General features: G+C 43.3%; 1 protein-coding gene across 2 annotated transcripts in view; it reads right to left on the bottom strand.

Moving 5' to 3' along the window:
- The window catches only part of IRAG2 (inositol 1,4,5-triphosphate receptor associated 2), a 61,414-nt gene that overhangs the window by 11,062 nt on the left and 30,231 nt on the right, over nucleotides 1–20,121 (bottom strand). For both annotated transcript variants that reach the window (XM_020801068.3, XM_020801067.3), the window contains exons 20-28: nucleotides 17,934–17,995; nucleotides 14,301–14,406; nucleotides 12,801–12,942; nucleotides 10,102–10,180; nucleotides 6,138–6,175; nucleotides 5,984–6,051; nucleotides 4,352–4,486; nucleotides 2,174–2,240; nucleotides 522–549 (exon numbers count right to left, since the gene is read on the bottom strand). In XM_020801068.3, the coding sequence (XP_020656727.3) occupies nucleotides 522–549; nucleotides 2,174–2,240; nucleotides 4,352–4,486; nucleotides 5,984–6,051; nucleotides 6,138–6,175; nucleotides 10,102–10,180; nucleotides 12,801–12,942; nucleotides 14,301–14,406; nucleotides 17,934–17,995 (725 nt within the window). The remainder of the gene's footprint in view (nucleotides 1–521; nucleotides 550–2,173; nucleotides 2,241–4,351; nucleotides 4,487–5,983; nucleotides 6,052–6,137; nucleotides 6,176–10,101; nucleotides 10,181–12,800; nucleotides 12,943–14,300; nucleotides 14,407–17,933; nucleotides 17,996–20,121) is intronic.

Raw genomic sequence — 20,121 nt, 5'->3', positions numbered from 1 at the left:
AAGTAAAGGTAAAGTCGTATCTGACTCTAGGGTCTGACTCTAGGGCACGGTGCTCATCTTCGTCTCCAAGCCATAGAGCCAGGGCTTGTACGAAGACAGTTTCCATGGTCACCTGGCCGGCGTGAGTAGACACGGAATGCTGTTACCTTCCCACCGAGGTGGTACCTATTTATCTACTCACATTTACATGCTTTCAAACTGCTAGGCTGGCAGGAGCTGGGACAAGCGACGGGATTTCACTCCATTGTGTGGGTTCGATCTTACGACTGTTGGTCTTCTGACCTTGCAGCACAGAGGCTTCTGCGGTTTAACCCGCAGCACCACCACATCCCATTGGAAGATTAGTCAACATTAATATACATCTCACTGATGTTAATGGGTGTCTTCTCTAGTTGGCCCTCAAATTGTATTTCACTCATACAGGTTAAAACACAGAGAAGTATGAGGGCACTTCTAGAGAGATGACAGGATTTCTGTTGGGATGGAGCAGCCAGAAGAACAGTGAATAGCACATGATTTACCTCTGTTTCCTTTTCACTGGGAGATGCGCTGAAATCAAAGAGGAAAAAGTGTATTAGCAAAGCACAGAGTAAATTACTCCCATGTGTCTTTACAGAATTGAAAAACTCTTGCAGCCCATACAACTGCCAACTTAGCTGCAACATTTTGAAAATACAGTTAGGTACCGTGAAGTGTGGAGATCCCCCTCATTGCAACTTTGAAATATTAGGAATATTAGGAATTACAGAAAGATAGCTGATGGATTTCATATGTATAGCAAAGGGCCAATTATAGTGTTCCTATATATTTTCTTTGGTCTGTTCTCACTCTCCAAACACTCCATTGGAGTAGATGTCCCCTGGTTCCAGTATTGCGTGAGAGGGAAAAGAGCTTCCCTCTCTCTCCACTTTATCCATTCCCTGCATCATTTTATACGTCTCAATCATGTCCCCCCCCGACCCCTTTTCTCTAGACTAGGTAAAGGTAAAGGTAAAGGTTCCCCTTGATAATTTGTCCAGCCGTGTCCGACTCTAGGGGGCAGTGCTCATCCCCGTTTCCAACCCATAGAGCTAGCGTTTGTCCACAGACAATCCTCCGTGGTCAGGTGGCCAGCGTGACTAGACACAGAACGCCGTTTACCTTCCCACCAAGGTGGTACCTATTTATCTACTTGCATTTTTGCATTTTGCATGCTTTCGAACCGCTAGGTTGGCGGGAGCTGGGACAAGTGACGGGGGCTCACTCCGTTGTGTGGATTCAGTCTTACGACTGCTGGTCTTCTGACCTTGCAGCACAGAGGCTTCAGCAGTTTAACCCACAGCGCCACCACGTCTCTAGACTAAACAGCCCCAAACATTGTAACTTGTCCTCCTTCTTAAAGGAAGATCAAGGAGGCATCCTTAAAAGAAGGAAATTCAAAGCAGCATCCTGAGACTATCAATGGAACATCCTGAGGAAAAAAGTTCAAAGGAATACCAATTTAGATTACTCATTTTATGACCCTTTGGATGTTTCCTATGTAGCTACAGTACATATGATCTTTAGTTCTGGCTGTAGACTGTCTTTGACAATACTGGCTCAGTATTGAATAAAGGCTTTCTGAGCCTGCAATGCACCTCCTTACAAATTATTAACAGAAAAGTTCTCCACAGAAGCAGTCTCTTTTGAGTGGCGGATGCTGGAGAAGAGGATGTGAGCGTTTGATCTTGGCCTTCCCTATGCCACAGGTCCCCAAACATGGTTGGGCAAAGAGAAGACGGAAGCTTTTTTGAGAAGAGGAAATATGAACTCAAAAATAAAGCAAAAGACAAATCGCCAGATAGATTACTGAAGCCGTGTCCCAAATGTTCGCATTTGAGGTAGCAAGAACTCAACAATGTTCAAGATCAGATGACTGGGAAGGAGAAACTGAGATGCTTTTCCATCCCTCGAGGAGATCAGCTTTAACGTGCTGAAAGAGTTCCTGTCAAGCTCAGCATGAAAAGGGGCAGTAAACTTCCTTTTCCACATCAATTGCAAATAGGGACTAGAATTGTAAATTTGTTTTATCCTTATTCATCAGACACTGACAGCGAACATTCCAGAGCAAACGACATGGTGGACTTCTAGTGATATAGGAGGGATGGAGCTGGTACTCTGGGTAACAACCACCTCCATAGGATCTGGTACTCACTTGCTCTTCTGCCTGCTTCTACACACAGCCACCCTGGACAGATTCTCAGTTGAAGAAGAATCTCCTGCTGAATGGAGCAAATTGCAGATTTAATGTTTAAAAAAACCTTGCCATTATACAGAGGAGAACATTTTATAATGCACAAAAATGAAAAGCAGAACAGGCTGTTCATGGTCAAAGTGGCTTCCCTTCCTTCCTTAGCCAGAACTGCATAATTGGCATTATGTTTGACTCAGCATGGGTTACAGCTTGAGAAAATTCCATCTTTTTTTTTTACTGCTTCTCCCAGAATACTTTGGGCAGCATTGACCACTGGCCCAGCAAAACGCTAAGCTCCACTCAGAGGAGAATCGAGTAAGCCACACTATAATACGTTTGGGTCAAAGCATACTTTCAAAGAAATGCACCTGTCAATTATAGTTTTTGGAGAAATTAAATGGCAGGAAAAATTATAGGGAGTCTGAATGGGAAATATAGAAAATGTAAAAGGCAGGAAGCTGGTACGTACCGTATTTTTCGCTCCATAAGACGCACCAATTTTTTTAGGAGAAGAAAACAGTAAAATATAATCTGTTTTCTTGCTCCATAAGACGCACAGACTTTCCACACCCCCTGTTTTGTGGGGAAAAAGTGTGTCTTATGGTGCGAAAAATACGGTATATAAAATGTATTGAACTGCCCAAATATGGTGTTAAGGAAGTTACTCCTAGAAGATTCATGTTCCCGAGAGAGTCAAAGCTCTGCATCATGATGTTTTGTCAAACTCAAAATATCAAAAGCATATAAAACAAGAGATTTCTATTACATTAAGGGGGAAAAAACCATCTCAAAGGATGCAGAAGACACTTTGTTTTGCAAACAAGTGGAAAGGCACAGCCTGACTGAGAGCAGATCTAGATTAGATTAGGGAGATCTAGATTAGATTAGGCATAATTCAGTCTCGAGAGACTATGGCAACGTGCTTTGAATAGAGGACTTGGAACAGCATCTAGTGTGGTTGTTAAGACCAATTCGGAGTGACAAGCCCTTCCACCTCAGGAGATAGTCATAGGAATAACATAAAGGCTGGAAAGTCTGAGTGAACTTTTGTCTTTTTAGAGAAAATATTTCATAACATGCTTAGAGCTAAGGAATGCTTTATGTGTGTGTGTGTGTATGTGTGTTTATTTTAAAAACTCTGATGCTCTTTAGTGCATTTTTAAGAAAGCGTCTGAAGCTTTCAAATTTATCTTGCTTTTTATTCTTCAATGAAATAAAAACCACCGTTTTTATACTAGTCATCGACTTTAAATATTGTCTTTCATTGTTGTAAGCCGCCTTGGGTCCTTTTCAAGGAGAAAGGCGGGGTAAAAATATTGTAAGTAAATAAATAAATAAATATTGAAAATATATTTTTTTTGCCTTATTAGGCTATATAAGCCCTTAGGTGATTTTACTCTTAAAAGAGTGTGTACCGTACTTAATGAAGATCCTCCTGTTATTTCAGCACTTCTGTGTTTTGTATTCAAGGACAACCTAAATTCACTTTTTCAGCACTTAAGTATTTTTGCCTACAGCTTTGTTCATGGCTGTAAGGACAATTTTGTAAGATAAAGCAGTATGCATGTGACTTCTCAAAAGTTACATGTTTGTAATATTTTTGGACTTTACATCTTTCACATGGAACCTAGAAATGATGTAAACAAATGGAACTCATATCAAATTAACAAATTTAGGAGAGGCCTGGAATGACTGCAAGAATGAAGACTCTTATAATGAGATACCCAGAGGAGTTTCACAAACAGCTTGTTATTGATGATTTGATTTCATTCTGGTATTAACCCTTTACTGGGATAATGTCAGCTATGACAGATCATAGAATCTGTTGTCTTTGCCTGGTATGTCTGGAAATCTTTCCAGGACATTCAGCGGAGTCAGTAATTCAAATCAGGATCTGACACATCTACCTTGCTCTTACTATGCTTCCCCCCCATATACACTGTGTGTGACTCCAAAATTAGACATGAAAACAAAGCTACTGATTACTTTTTAAACATAATCCCAATGGCACATAAACTTCTTTTAACATACTTTCACAATTACACCTTTTTTGCCACTTAAGGAAGCACTCCACCTAGAAATGGATTTCTCAAAGCATGCACTTTAGCTCATGTCTTTGAAACACGGCAGCCACAATACCAGCCACGGTGGATAAAGTCCCCTCTTTAGGTTCCTCTCCTGCAGCCACCACAGCTTCTTCCTCCACCATCACTGAAGCAGACTCAGAAACCTCCCCTTCCATGGTCTGCGGTGGGACGGAGTCCATACCTATAACTGAGGAGAGAAGAAAGAACAAAAGCAAGCAGTTAAGCAAACAAAAGCAATAGCTTGTGTCTATACAATAGCTCAATAGGGACATGGTGGAGCTGCAGGTTAAACCGCAGAAGCCTCTGTGCTGCAAGGTCAAAAGACCTGCAGCCGTAAGATCGAATCCACGCAACGGAGTGAGCCCCCGTCGCTTGTCCCAGCTCCTGTCAACCTAGCACCTCAAAAGCATGTAAAAATAGCAAGTAGATAAATAGGTACCACCATGGTGGGAAGATAACAGCATTCCATATCTAGTCACGCTGGCCACATGACCACGGAAACTGTCTACGGACAAACGCTGGCTCTATGGCTTGGAGACGGGGATGAGCCCCTAGAGTTGGACACAACTGGACTAAATGTCAAGGGGAACCTTTACCTATACAGTAGCTCAAGCCATCATTAAGTCATGCTTGACAACAGGATTTCCCCAACCACCTTTTTTGGGTGGCTATTATTCATTGAGGCTGCAGTGCTACTGCTCAATCCTCCCACACTCTGAAAGCTTGAAGCCTCTATTTGTACATTTTACAAATGAACAATTTAGGATGGACCTTTTGGAATGAAAACGCTCGACCGCACAGTTCTTTTTATGGATCTGTACAAAAGGTGGGAAAAGGTGTTTTTTGGGGAGGTGGGTGGGGTGATGGCCTACACTTCGAAAATCCCTCAGCCAGCATGATCAGTGGCCATGTTAGGTAGGGAATTTTGCCCACCGCAGTCCAAGCAAATCACTTTCCCAAAAGCTGGTAAAATTCCCTAACAGGTGCTGCCAGTTGTGGCAAGGTGGGGTCGCTGGATTCAAGCTAGTTTTAAGGTCTGTCCACCTTTTGTGAAATTTGGTGCCATCCAGCCAGTGCTTAAGGGGTTGTTATCTCTAGTGCAATCTATTTTAACTTGCAGCACCCATCCACAAAGGCAGAACAAAGAGCGAATTTGGCATCTCGATGCATCATACCAAAAAGACTCTACGCCCTAGCCATGGGGCAGAAAGATACGGGCCAGCTCTTAAAGAGGAAGGATCGAGTGTTTAAGTAGAAACTAAAACAGATGATATATATATTTATGACAAAGAATGCTATCGGAGAACCATATATCATAACTACATGCCAGTGTGGACTGGCTCTTAGAAGGATATGGTTCTATCAACCAAGAAATTTCCAGGGCATAACTGGTTTAATCTGTTACAACAAAACCAACAGACTCCTGTTGGTTTTGTCTGGCTTACTCTTTTTTTGTAGACTACTTTTTTTGTATCCTCAGATACACATATTACTGTACTAGTTTTCAAGGTGTCGCAAAAATCTTTCTTGGTTGTCTTTTGCACATCTCTCTCCCGATTCCCATCCTCCCCCCAACATGCAAGGCTTAAGGAGCGACTTTCAAGGCCACCCTTGAGAACAATTCACACCTTTAGTGGTGCTTGGAAGCTTCTCAGTTTCCATACACCCAACTGGGGAGCCTTACCCTGAAATCCTTTAGTGCATTCTGAAGGAGGACCGGAAGTGGCTTCCTGTGATGGTTTTGGTTCACTGCTAAGACAAGGAGTTGGTTGAATCAATGGTTCAATATTCGGAAATGGGAGGGGGGCAGGGGATGAAATGCATGCACACATTCTTACCTGGAGGTGACATCTGCCAACAGGCCAGTTTCGCCCTCCTTGCAAAACAGATAAAATTTTTTAGCATTTATAATAAAACATCATATAGTGCACACTTTCATTGTTGAAGAGTTCAGGTCACATGGATGATTCTGGTGGGGTAGTAATCATCCAGCACACCATCTGGATCAATCCCAAAAGGGAGCTAAAACCAGCAGCCGTCCTGCTTATATATTTGTGAGACATGTGCCATAAATGTCATCTCTACATGCAAACCTATGTTGCCTTTTTATTTGCATTCTCTTTGCATCGGAGGAAGGTGTGCTGTCTGTTGCTTGGGCCATTTTAGCAGCAGCTGTTTCCTGCTGCACCAGAGAGAGGGTGTAAAAATAACTACAAAGGTTTCTACAGAAAAGAGAGCCTTTTAAAAAAAAATCTAAAAAGATGCAACCAGGCAGTTTTCCCTCTTGTACCGTTCCAGTTAGGTAAAGCATTTGCTATCAGTTTGCTAAGAGTTCGCAGTTGGGCCAGCCCTGTCATTAGGCAAAGTGGAACGGGTCCCCCAGAGGTGTTCCTGCCATTGTTTACTTATTTTATTTCATTCATGTAAAATATGTATACGCCACCTTTAGGATCCAAGGTGGCTTACAGTAATTAAAGAAACAAAGTTAAAAGCTACATAATACATTAGTACAATATTCTAAAAAGCATCAAACACCCATCATAGTAAAAGTCACAATAAGAGCAATATTAGAACCACACACACAGGATAAAAGTATATATCCCTTTTCAAAAAATTCCCCTTGGGCAACTGGTCATTTAAAGCAGTGGTCCCCAACCTTTTTCAGTCCACGGACTGGCTGGGTAAGGCGGGGCACCCCCTGCGCTTGCGCACATGCAGAAACAGTGGTGCGGCACTTGTCTGGGCGTGTGCAGCCGCAAACAGGCTGTGCGAGGTGAATACGTGCGGGGGCGCGGGAGGTCTGTCTTGGTGGCCCGGGCCAGCTCAGGCCACGGACCAGCACCAGGCCGCGGACCGGGGGTTGGGGACCTCTGATTTAAAGGAAAGCCTGTCTGAAGAGAAAGATCTTTGTCTTGCAGTAGGACAGCAAAGATGGATCCAGCCTGATTTCCTTTTAATTTTTAGCTCCCCGTCATCTTTTGGAAGAGAGAACTGGTCCCTATAAGGTCTACTCTGGGCCCCCAAACTAGTCTGCACTTCAGGTGTGGGGTTGATACTATCCTGTTAACTACCAGTCCAGCTGGCTTTCAGGTAAGAAATGGGGTACCTCTTTGGCCTTTGTCTGATGGATCAAAATGTACAGGGGTCCCTCCCTTGTCCATGATCTAAATCCACTTTTTTAACAACCAAGAACGCTTAAAAGTCAAGCTTGTTCTGTACAGCGTAGACTAGTTCTTTAAAAAACAAATGGTGACAGTGCTCACAGCATTTACAGCGGTTGCTGACGTTGCCTCCAAGCAAGACCATGCCTCGTTGATTTTTTTAAAACTCAGAGTAAATAGCCACAAACTGAAAACTGCAAAGCATGCCCATTTTAAAGTTAACAGGCAGAAGTTAATCATTGTAGGCAGTGTAGGTATGGATCACCGGGTTGGAGGCCCTGGCTCCAACCCGCCACTGTGCCTTGTAGGAAAGGGTGATGATTCAAAGCATGAATGACTAGAGGATTACATGCTCCGGCGTTGGGCAAACGGCCCCAACCCAGAACACCACCAGAAGGAGGGGATTCCAAGAACAGAATAGAATAACACTTTATTATCTTTGCATGTGCAACGAAATGACCAGAATGCTATCCAGACAGTGCATCACTCATTCAGCTAAAACTCCATGTAAATTCCTTACAAACATTCAATATAATACAAGGGCAACAAAAAACATTCACATGCAACCCTGCAATAAAGTCTGATTAAATCTTAACTGAATTTAGCAAAGTCTATTTGTCCTTGTTTTAATAGATCTCTATCATCTTCCTGATGGCAGTAGTTCAAGGAAAGAGTGTCCATGGTGGGAGGTGTCCTTTATAATATTTTGTGCTTTTTTTAAAGACAGTGGGACCTGTACAGTTCCTCCAAGATGGGGCAGGGACACCCAACAATCCTCTGTGCTGTATTAATCACCCTCTGGAGTGATTTTCTCTGGGCCACTGTACAACCTAGGTGCCACATGCCACCAAGCAGAACTTGATACCTAGACAAATCCGGGATGGTTGCCGTAACTCAGAATCAACTTTATGGGCACATCATCATCTAAACAACCTGTGGAATTCCCTGGTCTCCAAAGACATTTACTCTTCTTTGTTTCAAAGCTCAACTCATAGCAAGGTATATCTTTTTAAAAATCAAATCACCTTTTTTTCACCAGCTCCAGGCTGTATAATAAAGACTCAGTGACTTCATTTTTCATCCCTTTCTATGGATGTTTCAAAAGCAAAAGGTTGAGAGTATCACCATTCAAAAAACTCTGAATATCTGAGTCATGCTGTGCTACCCTACAAAAAATATGGAGGTGAGGAGGAAATAGGGAAACTGCAGAAAGAATATATAAGAGGGCTTGTACACTGAAGGGATCCCTATAAGAACCTCTCTTTGTAATATTCCATGAATTAGGGTGCAGTCATATGGACAGAGTGGCGCTGCAGGTTAAACCGCAGAAGCCTCTGGGCTGCAAGGTCAGAAGACCAGCCTTCATAAGATCGAATCCATTGCTTGTCCCAGCTCCTGCCAACTTAGCAGTTCTAAAGCATGTAAAAATGTGAGTAGATAAATAGGTACCACCATGGTGGGAAGGTCACGGCATTCCGTGTCTAGTCGCACCGGCCACGTGACCACGGAAACTGTCTACGGACAAACGCTGGCTCAACGGCTTGGAAACGGAGAAGAGCACCGGCCTCTAGAGTTGGACATGACTGAACTAAATGTCAAGGGGAACCTTTACCTTACCATATGGTCTTATAGCTCACATTTGGGACTCCTTGTGGCACAATCCAGTGTGAACTCTTTTCTGGGGATTAGACGATGGGCATGGACCAATTCATGTATGCACAGAAGGGCTGCTTTAAGAAAGATTGCTCCCAACAAAACCACCATTTCCAGCACAATCACATGAAATCCTTTATCACCATCCGAGATGGAAAAAGGACTGATGTCACCATATGTGCAGCTCTGTATCATTTAATAGCAAGTTAGTAATCTGGCCAATTGGCATAGCATTGTCATTGGCATGGGCGTCCAACAAGGATGGAGGACTTGGTCCCCCGAGGAATCCTATGTTTACTCTTGGTTCCCCACAGTCCTGGAGTTAACGTCTCCTTTGTGCTATTTATCATGATGCCTGATGTGATTGTAGCTCAAACGCTGAGCAAACGGCCTCCAGAAAGCCCCAGATTCCATTGGCGGCATTGCTGAATGGGCCTAAAAAGAATCTGTCCATAACCACTGGAGAGCTACAGTTAGCCAGTGTGGAGAACACGCGACTCAAAGCACCAGTCGGGTGACTCAATATATGGCACCTTCCTGACTGGAGATCTTGCTTGCAGAAATGACTTATGCTCATGCTGAATGCCACTGGCTATTTTTCTGAATCATACCCTTGGCATGCAAGCAAAACTGAGAAAAAGGAGGATATGACACAGTAGATTCCAATTTAGAGAAGCTCCGGCTTGCACATTACCAGGAAGACTAGGTAACTAGTCTAGGTAACATTAGAACTACTGTTCTAGTGTAATGTTGGGTTCATACCCAACGCTACACTAGAACAGCCACCTTCCAGACAGATATGGCATAGAAGCTCTCTGTCACAGCTCACGCCAAAACTCTCTCTCCACATGGTAAACAGTGTGCACTCACATGGAAGGGTAGCCAGCACAAAATGCCACAGCTTCATGGATTTTAATTTGACATGTTCCCCCCACAAAAAAAGTAATTGCTTTATGAGAAGTACAAATGAAAAGCAGAGAAAACTAACCTCGGTCAAGCTCACCTCCATCCTCGTGTCCAAAGCAAAGTCTGGATCCGTCTGGTTCCCTACCGAGCGGCGGTTGCACCTGACAACAGCAAGAAATGGATTTGCATATGGTAACCAAAGCTTTACATTTCAGCATCCTTTCTCCCGAAGCAAGACACTGGGAGCTATTTTTAGCTGTAGCATTTACATAGGTGGAGAGTCCACCAGCTGCAACATAGAAACCAGGTTAGGGACGTAGCTGTAGACCAGAATGGAAGAATCGGGCCTTGGCAACCTCCCAAGTCAACTCAGTTAGTGTTTGGGCAATGTAGAAAAGGGTGAGGCAGAAGTGGCATCGCCTCCAAGGAACCTGCGATCTCAAAAGCAATCATTCCCAAAGGCATTCTGCTGTGCTGGAGGTTTTCTTTTGTTTTAATGGTACATCTCTGGCAGAACTTGGAAAACTTATTTCTTTAGACCACAACTGGATGGCCAAGCTAGCTGGTGATTCTGGAGGCTGCTGTCAAAAAGGCAACTTCAGATCTCTGTCAGTGTTCCACTTCAGAACAGTAGGGGACTAAACAATGCGTAGTCTCCTGGATTGCAAAGAGATCAAACCTATCCATTCTGAAGGGAATCAACCCTGAGTGCTCCCTGGAAGGACAGATCCTGAAGATGGGGCTTCAATACTTGGGCCATCTCATGAGAAGAGAAGACTCCCTGGAAAAGATCCTGATGCTGGGAAAGTGTGAAGGCAGGAGGAGAAGGGGACGACAGAGGACGAGATGGTTGGACAGGGTCACCGAAGCGACCAACATGAATTTGAAGCAGTGGAAGACAGGGGGGCCTGGCGTGCTCTGGTCCATGAGGTCACGAAGAGTTGGACATGACTTAACAACTAAACAACTACAAACAATGCTGGCTGGAGAGCTCAATGGTTTAGTTGTCTGGCTGTGAAACCAGAGGTTGGGAGTTTGATTCTCCACTGTGCCTTCTGCAAGTAGAGCCAGCCTGTGTAGCCCTGGGCAAGCTGCATCATGAACCACTTCTAAAGACCCTCTACCTGGGAAACCCTGAAAAGGGTTGTCATAAGTCAAAATTGATTTGACGGCACCATGACAGACTGCTAAAATGCCTTGCATGAAATCATCACTGTAGATGGGCCATCAGGCACACTCTGCGCTGCAAAATCTTATTGCAAAAGCCAAGCTAGGAAACATTGCATTTTTGATGGTGACTTCAAGAACCCTTCAGTGAGTAAAGCCAGTGGTTTGACAACTGTGATTTTTTTAAAAAAAGAGTCCCGTATTCAAACTCTGCTGATGTTTTTGTAAAAACAACAGCTGAAAGAACCGTCACTGACAAATAAAATAAAATAAGAGACTGCTTGAGTACTAGATCTCACAATTTTTCTAAAATATGTCTGGGGCTGTAGAACAACTGGCAGAGGTGAAGAACTGAAATCTTGTGAATCAAGTGCTAGAGATCCTTTCCTGATACAATATGGGTTATCCAAGAGGTTATATGTTCCAAACACGAGAGAATGCAAATGAAGGGGGGTGGGGAAGGACAGGATTCTCAACATTATGTACAAATCTCCAAAGTCTTCATCCATCAAAATCAGCAACCTGAGGTATGATCCTAGAATGTGTCAGGAAGCATATAGCCCCAGTGCAGATCTTCAAGGTCTTTACAAAACAGTTTCAGCAGCTTCCAAAATGCACGTGCAAAAGTGCTTTGAATTTTGAAGAAGTTGGGCAGTTTTGTGCATTAGCTCAGACACAAGAGGAGAAGGGAGACCAAGGGGGAACTCTGCCCAACAAATGAGAAGGTACAAAACATGTAAGAAAGAGTTCAGTTATAGAGCCGGGGAGGGCTTGCATTGTACACATCCTCCATCCATCATCGTCGTCGTCGTCATCAAATCAATTCTGACTTATGGCGACCCTTTTTAGAGTTTTCTAGATAACAAATACTCAGAAGTGATTGACCATTCCTTCCTTCCAAGGGTGCCTTGGGACAGTAGAGCTTGCCCAAGGCTTCACAGGCTGGCTCTTTTCCCAGAAGGCACACTACCAACTTCTGGCTTCGCAGCCTGATACTTAAAACCACTGAGCTATCCAGCCAGCTCCATCCACAATTGTTGTTGTTGTTGTTTATTTATTTATTTATTTATTTAACTTATATGCCGCCCACACTACCCGAAGGTCTCTGGGCGGCTTACAGCATTTAAAATACAATAAAAAGGCAAAATAAAAGGCCAAAATAATTAAAATGCAATTAAAATATATATTCTAAAAATTTCCATCAGACCTACAGCTGATATTATTTCAGTTAAAAGCCATTTGGAACAGGAAGGTTTTGACCTGGCGCCAAAATGTCATCAGCGTCAGCGCCAGACGAATCTCAGTCAGGAGGGCATTCCATAATCTGGGGGCAGCTGCCGAAAAGGCCCTTTGTCTACAAGCCGTCCCTCTTATCTCCTTAAGGGATGGCTCTTTCAAAAGGGCCCCCTTGTTAGATCTTAACTGCCGGGTAAGACCTGAGCATGCCAGGCCTTCCTGTCTTCCACTGCCTCCTGGAGTTTGGTCAAATTCACGTGGGTCGCTTTGGTGACTCTGTCCAACCATCTCATCCTCTGTCCTCCCCTCCACAATAGGGCCTTTTAATTGATCTTGCGTCTGCAGCTGACAATTTCAATATCTCGATTCTGCTCTTACTTGTGGACTTCCAGCATCACATCCGAGAGGGTCTCATTTCTCCGTTGCCGTTTCTTGAAAACAGACTTGGTTTTAGTATTTTCAAGGTAACTGGGCACAGAACCTCTCTGAATCAGATGGAGAGAATCAAGAGCCAACGCATCTGCCAAGAATAGATACAGCAGTTGTTATAATGGAAAGGAGTCTAAAGGTATTATGATGTATTCCTGGAATCCCACAGAACAAGGCTGTTAAATGAAGCAGGAATATTTCAAGGCATGCAGGACTGAGCTAGTCACCCAGGCTTTCATTCAGAATTAGAAGCACAAGGAAAAGATTCCTTTTGGGGAACAGGTGGGAGAGAGGAAGAAGGAAACTGTGGTCTGGACTAGAAGCACATTCTGGATTGGATCCCACTAGACTAGGAGCACATTCTGGATTGGATCCTACTACTGCTTCTTCTTCAGAACAAGAAGTGGCTCAGGGACCTGCTTATCTCCTAAAAGCACACAATACGTGCTGTTTAGAGGTATGCTCATTCTTCTAAACGTACATTCACTCCCAACCACGTACAATGTTTGCATGTACCTGGGACTGAATACTGGATTCCATAAATATGAAGAAGTGGATTGTAATCCATGAAAGTTCATGTTAAAAACAAAAGTGTTAATATTAGAAGTGCCACAAAATTCATTTCCTTCTCAACTTGTTATGCTGAAGGGGAGAAGTTTCCACTCATTTTTCTCCCATTTCATCCCTGTTTGTCACGGAAGATCCCAGTTGTGTCTAACCGACTAGTCAATAAAAACTACTTCCCCCAAAAAACTATTTCTCTGCAAAAAGTCTTTCAAATCCTTCATTAAAATTGTGAAAATGTTTTTTATCAGCTTCTCCTGTAGAGCCTGACTTACTTACTTATTAGTAAGTTGTAATTTCAAATATATTAATTTAAGTGATTTAGTGCATCAGTGATGAACTAGCAGATGCAAAAAAAGAAAAAAACAAACCCTCACTTCCCCGTCCCTCCATAGAGGAGCAAGGGAACTGTCCAATTTGCTCATTGTTCATTTATTAAGCCACTTCATGATACTGGAAATTCAAATTGGAAGGAGCCTTGGCAGCTCTGACAGCTGCCAGGTTTGATTTTAGTACATTCCTAGCAATCGCACATACTGGAAGTGGACCAAACTGGAAGTAGAAGACCCTGAGAGGGGCTCTAAAAGCTGTGGGTTGGGGTCCCCTTGGGGCAAATTGGTCTGCTCATCATGCGGCCACCACATGATGAAGGACCCAAACAGGAGGACAAACGCCCATCTGAAAGAGGCTTCTGTTTTGTGATTGGAAGCATTTTTGCAAATCTGTTTCAAGAGAATCGAGTCACTAGAAATCTAATTTGCTTTCAGTTTTTCTAACAGCGATTTATCTGAATTGTCTGGATAACCAAGGACTATTTAAGTCAAATCGCTCTCTGGAAAATCTGCACTATTCCTACCGAACTGCACTATGTCAAAATGGTCTTACCTAGCAGCAAAGTATTTTGTGAACACAAGAATCCCGAGGTGGTTGATGAAGACAAGCTAAAAAGTTGATTCTCATGGGCGCCAAGTCTTTGGGAGCAACCAGCTACCTAATTACAGAAAAGGAACTTAAGTTACTTTGTCCACCTGCTGCAACCAGTAAGTTATTCACTTTATATATCTTTTGTCAGCAAGAAGCAGTCAAGCTACAGAATGATGCTGCTGACTTATTTGACATTTCTTCCTGTATTTTCATAGCAAGGCATTCACTCAAAGACTTTGCTAGCTTTAGGGTAAGAGAATGCGAAATTTCTTTTCTCACAAGAGAGTTTTATAAAGAAATCCTAAGGAGAAACAATGCCCCTTGGAGAAAAGGCAACAGTGTTTGAAGCCATAGCTCAGTGGTTTAGGTATCTGGTTGCAGAGCCAGAGGTTGGGATTTGGATTCCCCATCGTGCCTCCAGGGAGAACAGCCAGCCTGGGTGGCCTTGGGCAAGCTGCACAGTCCCAGGGCACCCCCAGAAGAAGGTAAAGGGAAACCATTTCTGAGTATTCTCTACCTAGAAAACCCTAAAAAGGATCTCCATAAGTCAGAATCAACTTGACGCCACACAATTATTATTATTATTAGAAAATAAGGTAAGCAAAAACTGCAGTTTTTCTGCACAGTGCAGAAAACAATGGCCATTGGTGACTCCAGTTTTGCAGTGCTGTGAATCCACCCTAGGTTTTAGTCTCCAGCAGGAGTGGATTCACAGCTTCCACCAAAAGTGGATCCATGATGCACCACTGAGCGAGAAAACAGTGCAGAGAACGCCTTCTCTTTTTTTCTTTTTAACTGTTGTAGTCAGTTGTGTAGGATGAAGGGAAAATAGAGAACTAATCCCAGGAATGTTTTTTACCCCAAGTAGAAATGAGGAATGGATGGTGTGATTGAGTGATTGGTGGGTTCCTACCCCTCTGCTCTGCAGTGTAAATACAGTGTTTATATAGCAAGGTCTCTGTCTGAATTCCACTGTACCTAGACGGCCCTACAGGACTCTTGGGTTTACTGTTTAATGCCTGGTTTAGAATCTTGCACTAGGGAACTTTAGCAGACTTCCCTCAATGAGGTGTCTTTAGCAGAGAGTACAGTGGTTCCCCGCTTGACGACGATAATGTGTTCCGTTAAAATCGCTGTTAAGCAAAATCGTTGTCAAGCGAAAGTAAAAACCCAATTGAAATGCACTGAAAACCAGTCAATGCATTCCAGTGGGGAAAATACCTGCTCATCCAGCGAAGATCCTCCATAGGGGAAGCCATTTTGCATCGCTGTCTTCCGGAAATAGGTCCAGAAAACAGCAGGGAGCCATTTTGAAAACCCATCAATCACCTGTTTTTAATTGTTGTGAAGCGAAAAATCGGTTCCCGAAGCAGGGAACTGATCATCGTAAAATGAAAAAAACCCATTAGCGATCGCAAAAAACTCATCGTCAAGCAATTTTGACGTCTAACGGGGTAATCGTCAAGCAGGGCACCACTGTATAGCATTTTAGTTGTGTTAGCCATAGACCTTAGCGAGATTACTATAACATTTATGAATATAAAATCAATACATTAAAATCAAGATAATAAATACATATACATCAGATATATACAGTATTCCTGTGCAAAAATTAGAGAAGTAGATCTATAAAATGTTACTATTTAGAAATTATATTTAGCCCAATTTTAATTGCGCCTGCCAAAAATTTAGCTGACCGTACCATCAGCTGTTTATCTTGGTGCATAAGGAGAAAGTTCTCCTCATCTCTAGGGTGGAAGTCTGAGTACAGTAAAACCCTGTTATTCACCAGATCAGTATCCACTGATTCACTTATCCATGGACTGAAAATATGAAAAATGCTAAAAGAAAAAAAAATCCATAAAAATATTTTCACATACATTACCAGAGCCAGCCACTGGATGGAGCCAAAGACTATGCTATAAATACTTGGTGAAGAATATACAGTGGTCCCTTGAGTAACAAACTTAATTGGTTCTGGAAGATGGTCGTAACTCAAAGCACCATTTCCCACAGGAATACATTGAAACGTTATTAATCCGTTCCAGCCAGGGGAACCCCACCACCACCACCACAAAACAAAAAACACTGCAAGACCCATCGGAAATGCGATTAATCCATTCTGGCAAACAAACACACACCGAAAAAACAACAACACTGCAATACCCATCACAGCACAGAAACTTAACCACCCCCAAGCCCAAACCCACGCTGCAAAACATTGTACTCATTCAGAACAGGCATTTTAAAAAGCAGAAAGCAATACCAGGCAGTCTGAAGCCTCCTCTGAACGCATTCTCTCTAACCGCTGGGGCAAAAGAGGTACAGAGAAGCAGTGTCTTCGTCGACCAATGGTTAGCAATTTAAATTCCCCGCCTTTTTTCCGGTCGTATCTCAAATATTGAGACCAGATCTGGTCATAACTCGAATTGGTTACAAGTCAAGATGTGTATAGCATGGTCTCTAGTGGCCAATTCTGGTAATGCATGTGAAAATATTTTTCTGTCCCCCCCCTCCCAAATTCCCATTCTATATACAGTGGTGCCTCGCTAGAAGATGATAATCCATTCCACTGAAATCGCTGTTTAGTGAAATCATTGTCTAGCGAAAAGCATTTCCCTATTGGAATGCATTGAAACCTGCTTAATGCATTCCAATGGGGAAGAATCGTCGTTGTCTAGCAAAAATCGGTCATAGGAAAGCCGCTTTGCGAACTACCAATCAGCTGTTTAAATAGCTGTCTTGCGAAGCTTAGGTCCCGAAAACACCTGTTTTGCGAGCGTGAGGGGAGCTGTCAAAGTTGTTGTCTAGCAAAAATCGGTTTGCGAAGCAGGGACCAAACATTGTCCAGCGAAATTCCCCCATAGGAATCACTGTTTTGTGAATTGCTATAGCGATCGCAAAAAGTCAATGTCTAGCGAAAAAACTGTCAAGCGGGGTAACTGTATAGCGAGGCACCACTGTATATAGCACTTGCTATTGTCCATGGTTTTCAGTATCCACGGGAGGCTTGGAACCAATCCCCAGTCGATATGGGGGTCCTACTGTATCTAAACAAAATGCAAACCCTAGGAAGGAGTAAGGGCAAGTCAAGTGGTATCACTCTGTTGTAGCTGTGTAGTGTAGATACACCTAGCATCGTCAGAAAGCCCTATTCTGGAGGTATCTCTTGATTCACCATGAGTGCATGAGGGTAATGGGTCTCTTTGCACAAAGCTGTTCACCCACGTGCCGTAGAAAGTTTGATATACACCCATTTCCTACTGTTCCATGTCTTCTACATTAAATATTTGTGTGGGCAAAGAATGTTTTGAGACTTACCTTCCCTCCTATTCTTCTCTTACCTTTTCCATCTGAGATGGGAAAAGGACTGGCCTCACCATATGCACAACTTTGTTTTAATTTAATAGCAAGTTAGTTGTCCCATCTGGCCTACCGACATAACATCAGCAGCAGCAGGGGTGTCAAAGATGATGGAAGACTTGGCAGAATCCTATATTTGTTTATTATTTATATATATCCAGACAGGTGCACTGTACTGCAACGGTGCAAGACAGAGAAATGTGAATAAAAAAGATTAAAGGAACATCATACCTGGCAAACCACTCCATGTGATAATCCTTTAAAACACTTTTCCCTGAGCGAGTCGAGAGCAGCTAAGAAACAAGATATTGAAAACACTGGTCAACAAGCTGAAGTCCACCCTGCTAGCCATTAACCAGTTGACCTTTCTATAAATGTCAGCTGATCCCAATAAATTGGCCATTACTATGCTATGTATTGTATGAATCTCCGTGTGTACCTGCATGAGAGAGAGGGACAGGTTTGAATCAACACAGCTTGTCTTCATTTGTAGACTTTCCATTCCTCTGCCCTTGTAGAATAACGATCACCATTTTGTACAAAAACAAAGGGATTTTGTGCAAAACTACAAGAATTTTGTGATAAATCTACAGTGGTGCCTCGCTTAACAACGATAATCCGTTCCATTAAGCGAAAACATCGTAAAGCGAAATTAAAAGCCTCATTGAAACAGATTGAAGCCCGTTTAATGCGTTCCAATGGGGTAAAAACTCACCGTCCAGCCAAGATCCTCCATACGGTGGCCGTTTTCACTGCCTGTATAGTGAGGAATCCATCCCTATGCACAGCAGGGAGCCATTTTAAGCACCCAGCGGCCATTTTGAAACCCCGACGATCAGCTGTTTTTGATCGTTGTAAAGCGAAGCAGGGAACCGATCATCACTAAGCGAAATTCCCCCATTTAGACCGTCGTTCTGTGATGGCAATTGTGATCGCAAAAAGATCATCGTAAAGCAGATTCATTGTAATGCGGGGCAATCGTTAAGCGAGGCACCACTGTAATTTCCATAATTCTTTCTTCAAAAGAAAAAACCCAAAACAGAAATAATGTACCCAAGTTATCAGGGTCTTCTCTAGATGGAAGAAAACTTTCACCTTTTCTTGTCCCTCCAACCCCATGAGCAAAGATGGACATCCCTAGCAGAGGTCAGTATTATCATCCTGTGAGATTCTAGGAGGTGTCACCTGAAAAAGGTTGATTTTTCAAGGTTCTCTCTGTGGATTGTCTTCTGGTACCATCCCAGGGAGATGGGATCACTTCCGCAGGCACACAGGAAATGCTGACTTTATTCCACAGTTGTTTCTTATGACTTTGGGACCAAATGCAATTAGCGACAAGCAACACTGAACAATCCGTCATGCTCGCTGCCCGGAACAGTCAGCTCAAGGTGGAGTTCTTGCCAAAGAACTCCCAGGAGCAGTAATCACATGGGAAAGCCAATGTACCCGTGGATAATTTATTGGGGTGTATTTCTCCTACCTAATTACTACTTTCATGCCACAACGGTAGGAGAGTAGACAAGATATTTTATTGGCATTGCATCAGGAAAGCTGCAGCAAGCGCTCCTGGAAGCAAGAGGAAGAGTTTTATGAAACACAAACACACTGGTTGACAGTGTTGAAAGAGGTTATGCAGAGGTCACCACCTCTGCGGCCACATTTAAACCTCTAGACTCCAAAGGCATTTATTTCACTGCTCGCTGCTGAACCATGCAAACTGAATTTGCATTGCAAGAAGTTTTTTTTAATGGTACATTTTCTTGGCACAACTTGGAAACGTTACAATTTCTAGAGTGCAATGCCCAGAATCTCCCAACAGTGCAGCCACTGGGGATTTAGGGAGCAGCAGTTCAAAAATATCTTGTTCAGACCTTGGTCTCCTGCAAGTCTCAAGCCCCAAATCTGAGTCTCTGAGTCTTTGGCCTTGCTCCCCACCCCCAGGCTTGTGACTCGGAACTTGGACTGCACATGTGCTGGCCAATTGATACATAGAAATGGCAGGCTGACTCTATGCATGCGCCACTCTATCAGCTGGTTAGCACATGCATGGGTGGGGGCAGCCCAGCTCCTGGAAGGACAGCTGAGCCTGTTGCCTTTGAAAAGGGCAGCAGCGGCAGGCAGGCTGATGGTGGGGGCAGGCCCCTAGGAACTTGACAATGTGACTCAGACAAATGGGTTCAAGTCTGAAGTCCCCCCCCCAGAAATCCCAAAGATGAGTCCAAGTTAAGTAGCCACTGCAACTTGAGTCGGACTTGAGAGCAGGTTGTTACTTGTGAGCCCCCATCCCTGGATTGTAGAAAAAGACCATCTAACATTTCCCCCCCAAGTCAAAGGAAACCAGTTGAACAAGAATACATCAAGAGGTTCAACTCTTCTCTCCCTTGGTTTAAACAAAGATTGGGGCTTTTTTATATCAGGC

This window comes from Pogona vitticeps, chromosome 5, assembly GCF_051106095.1.
Source record: "Pogona vitticeps strain Pit_001003342236 chromosome 5, PviZW2.1, whole genome shotgun sequence".
In the NCBI taxonomy this organism is placed as follows: Eukaryota; Metazoa; Chordata; class Lepidosauria; order Squamata; family Agamidae; genus Pogona; species Pogona vitticeps.
This window is presented reverse-complemented; position numbering and strand designations above follow the sequence as displayed.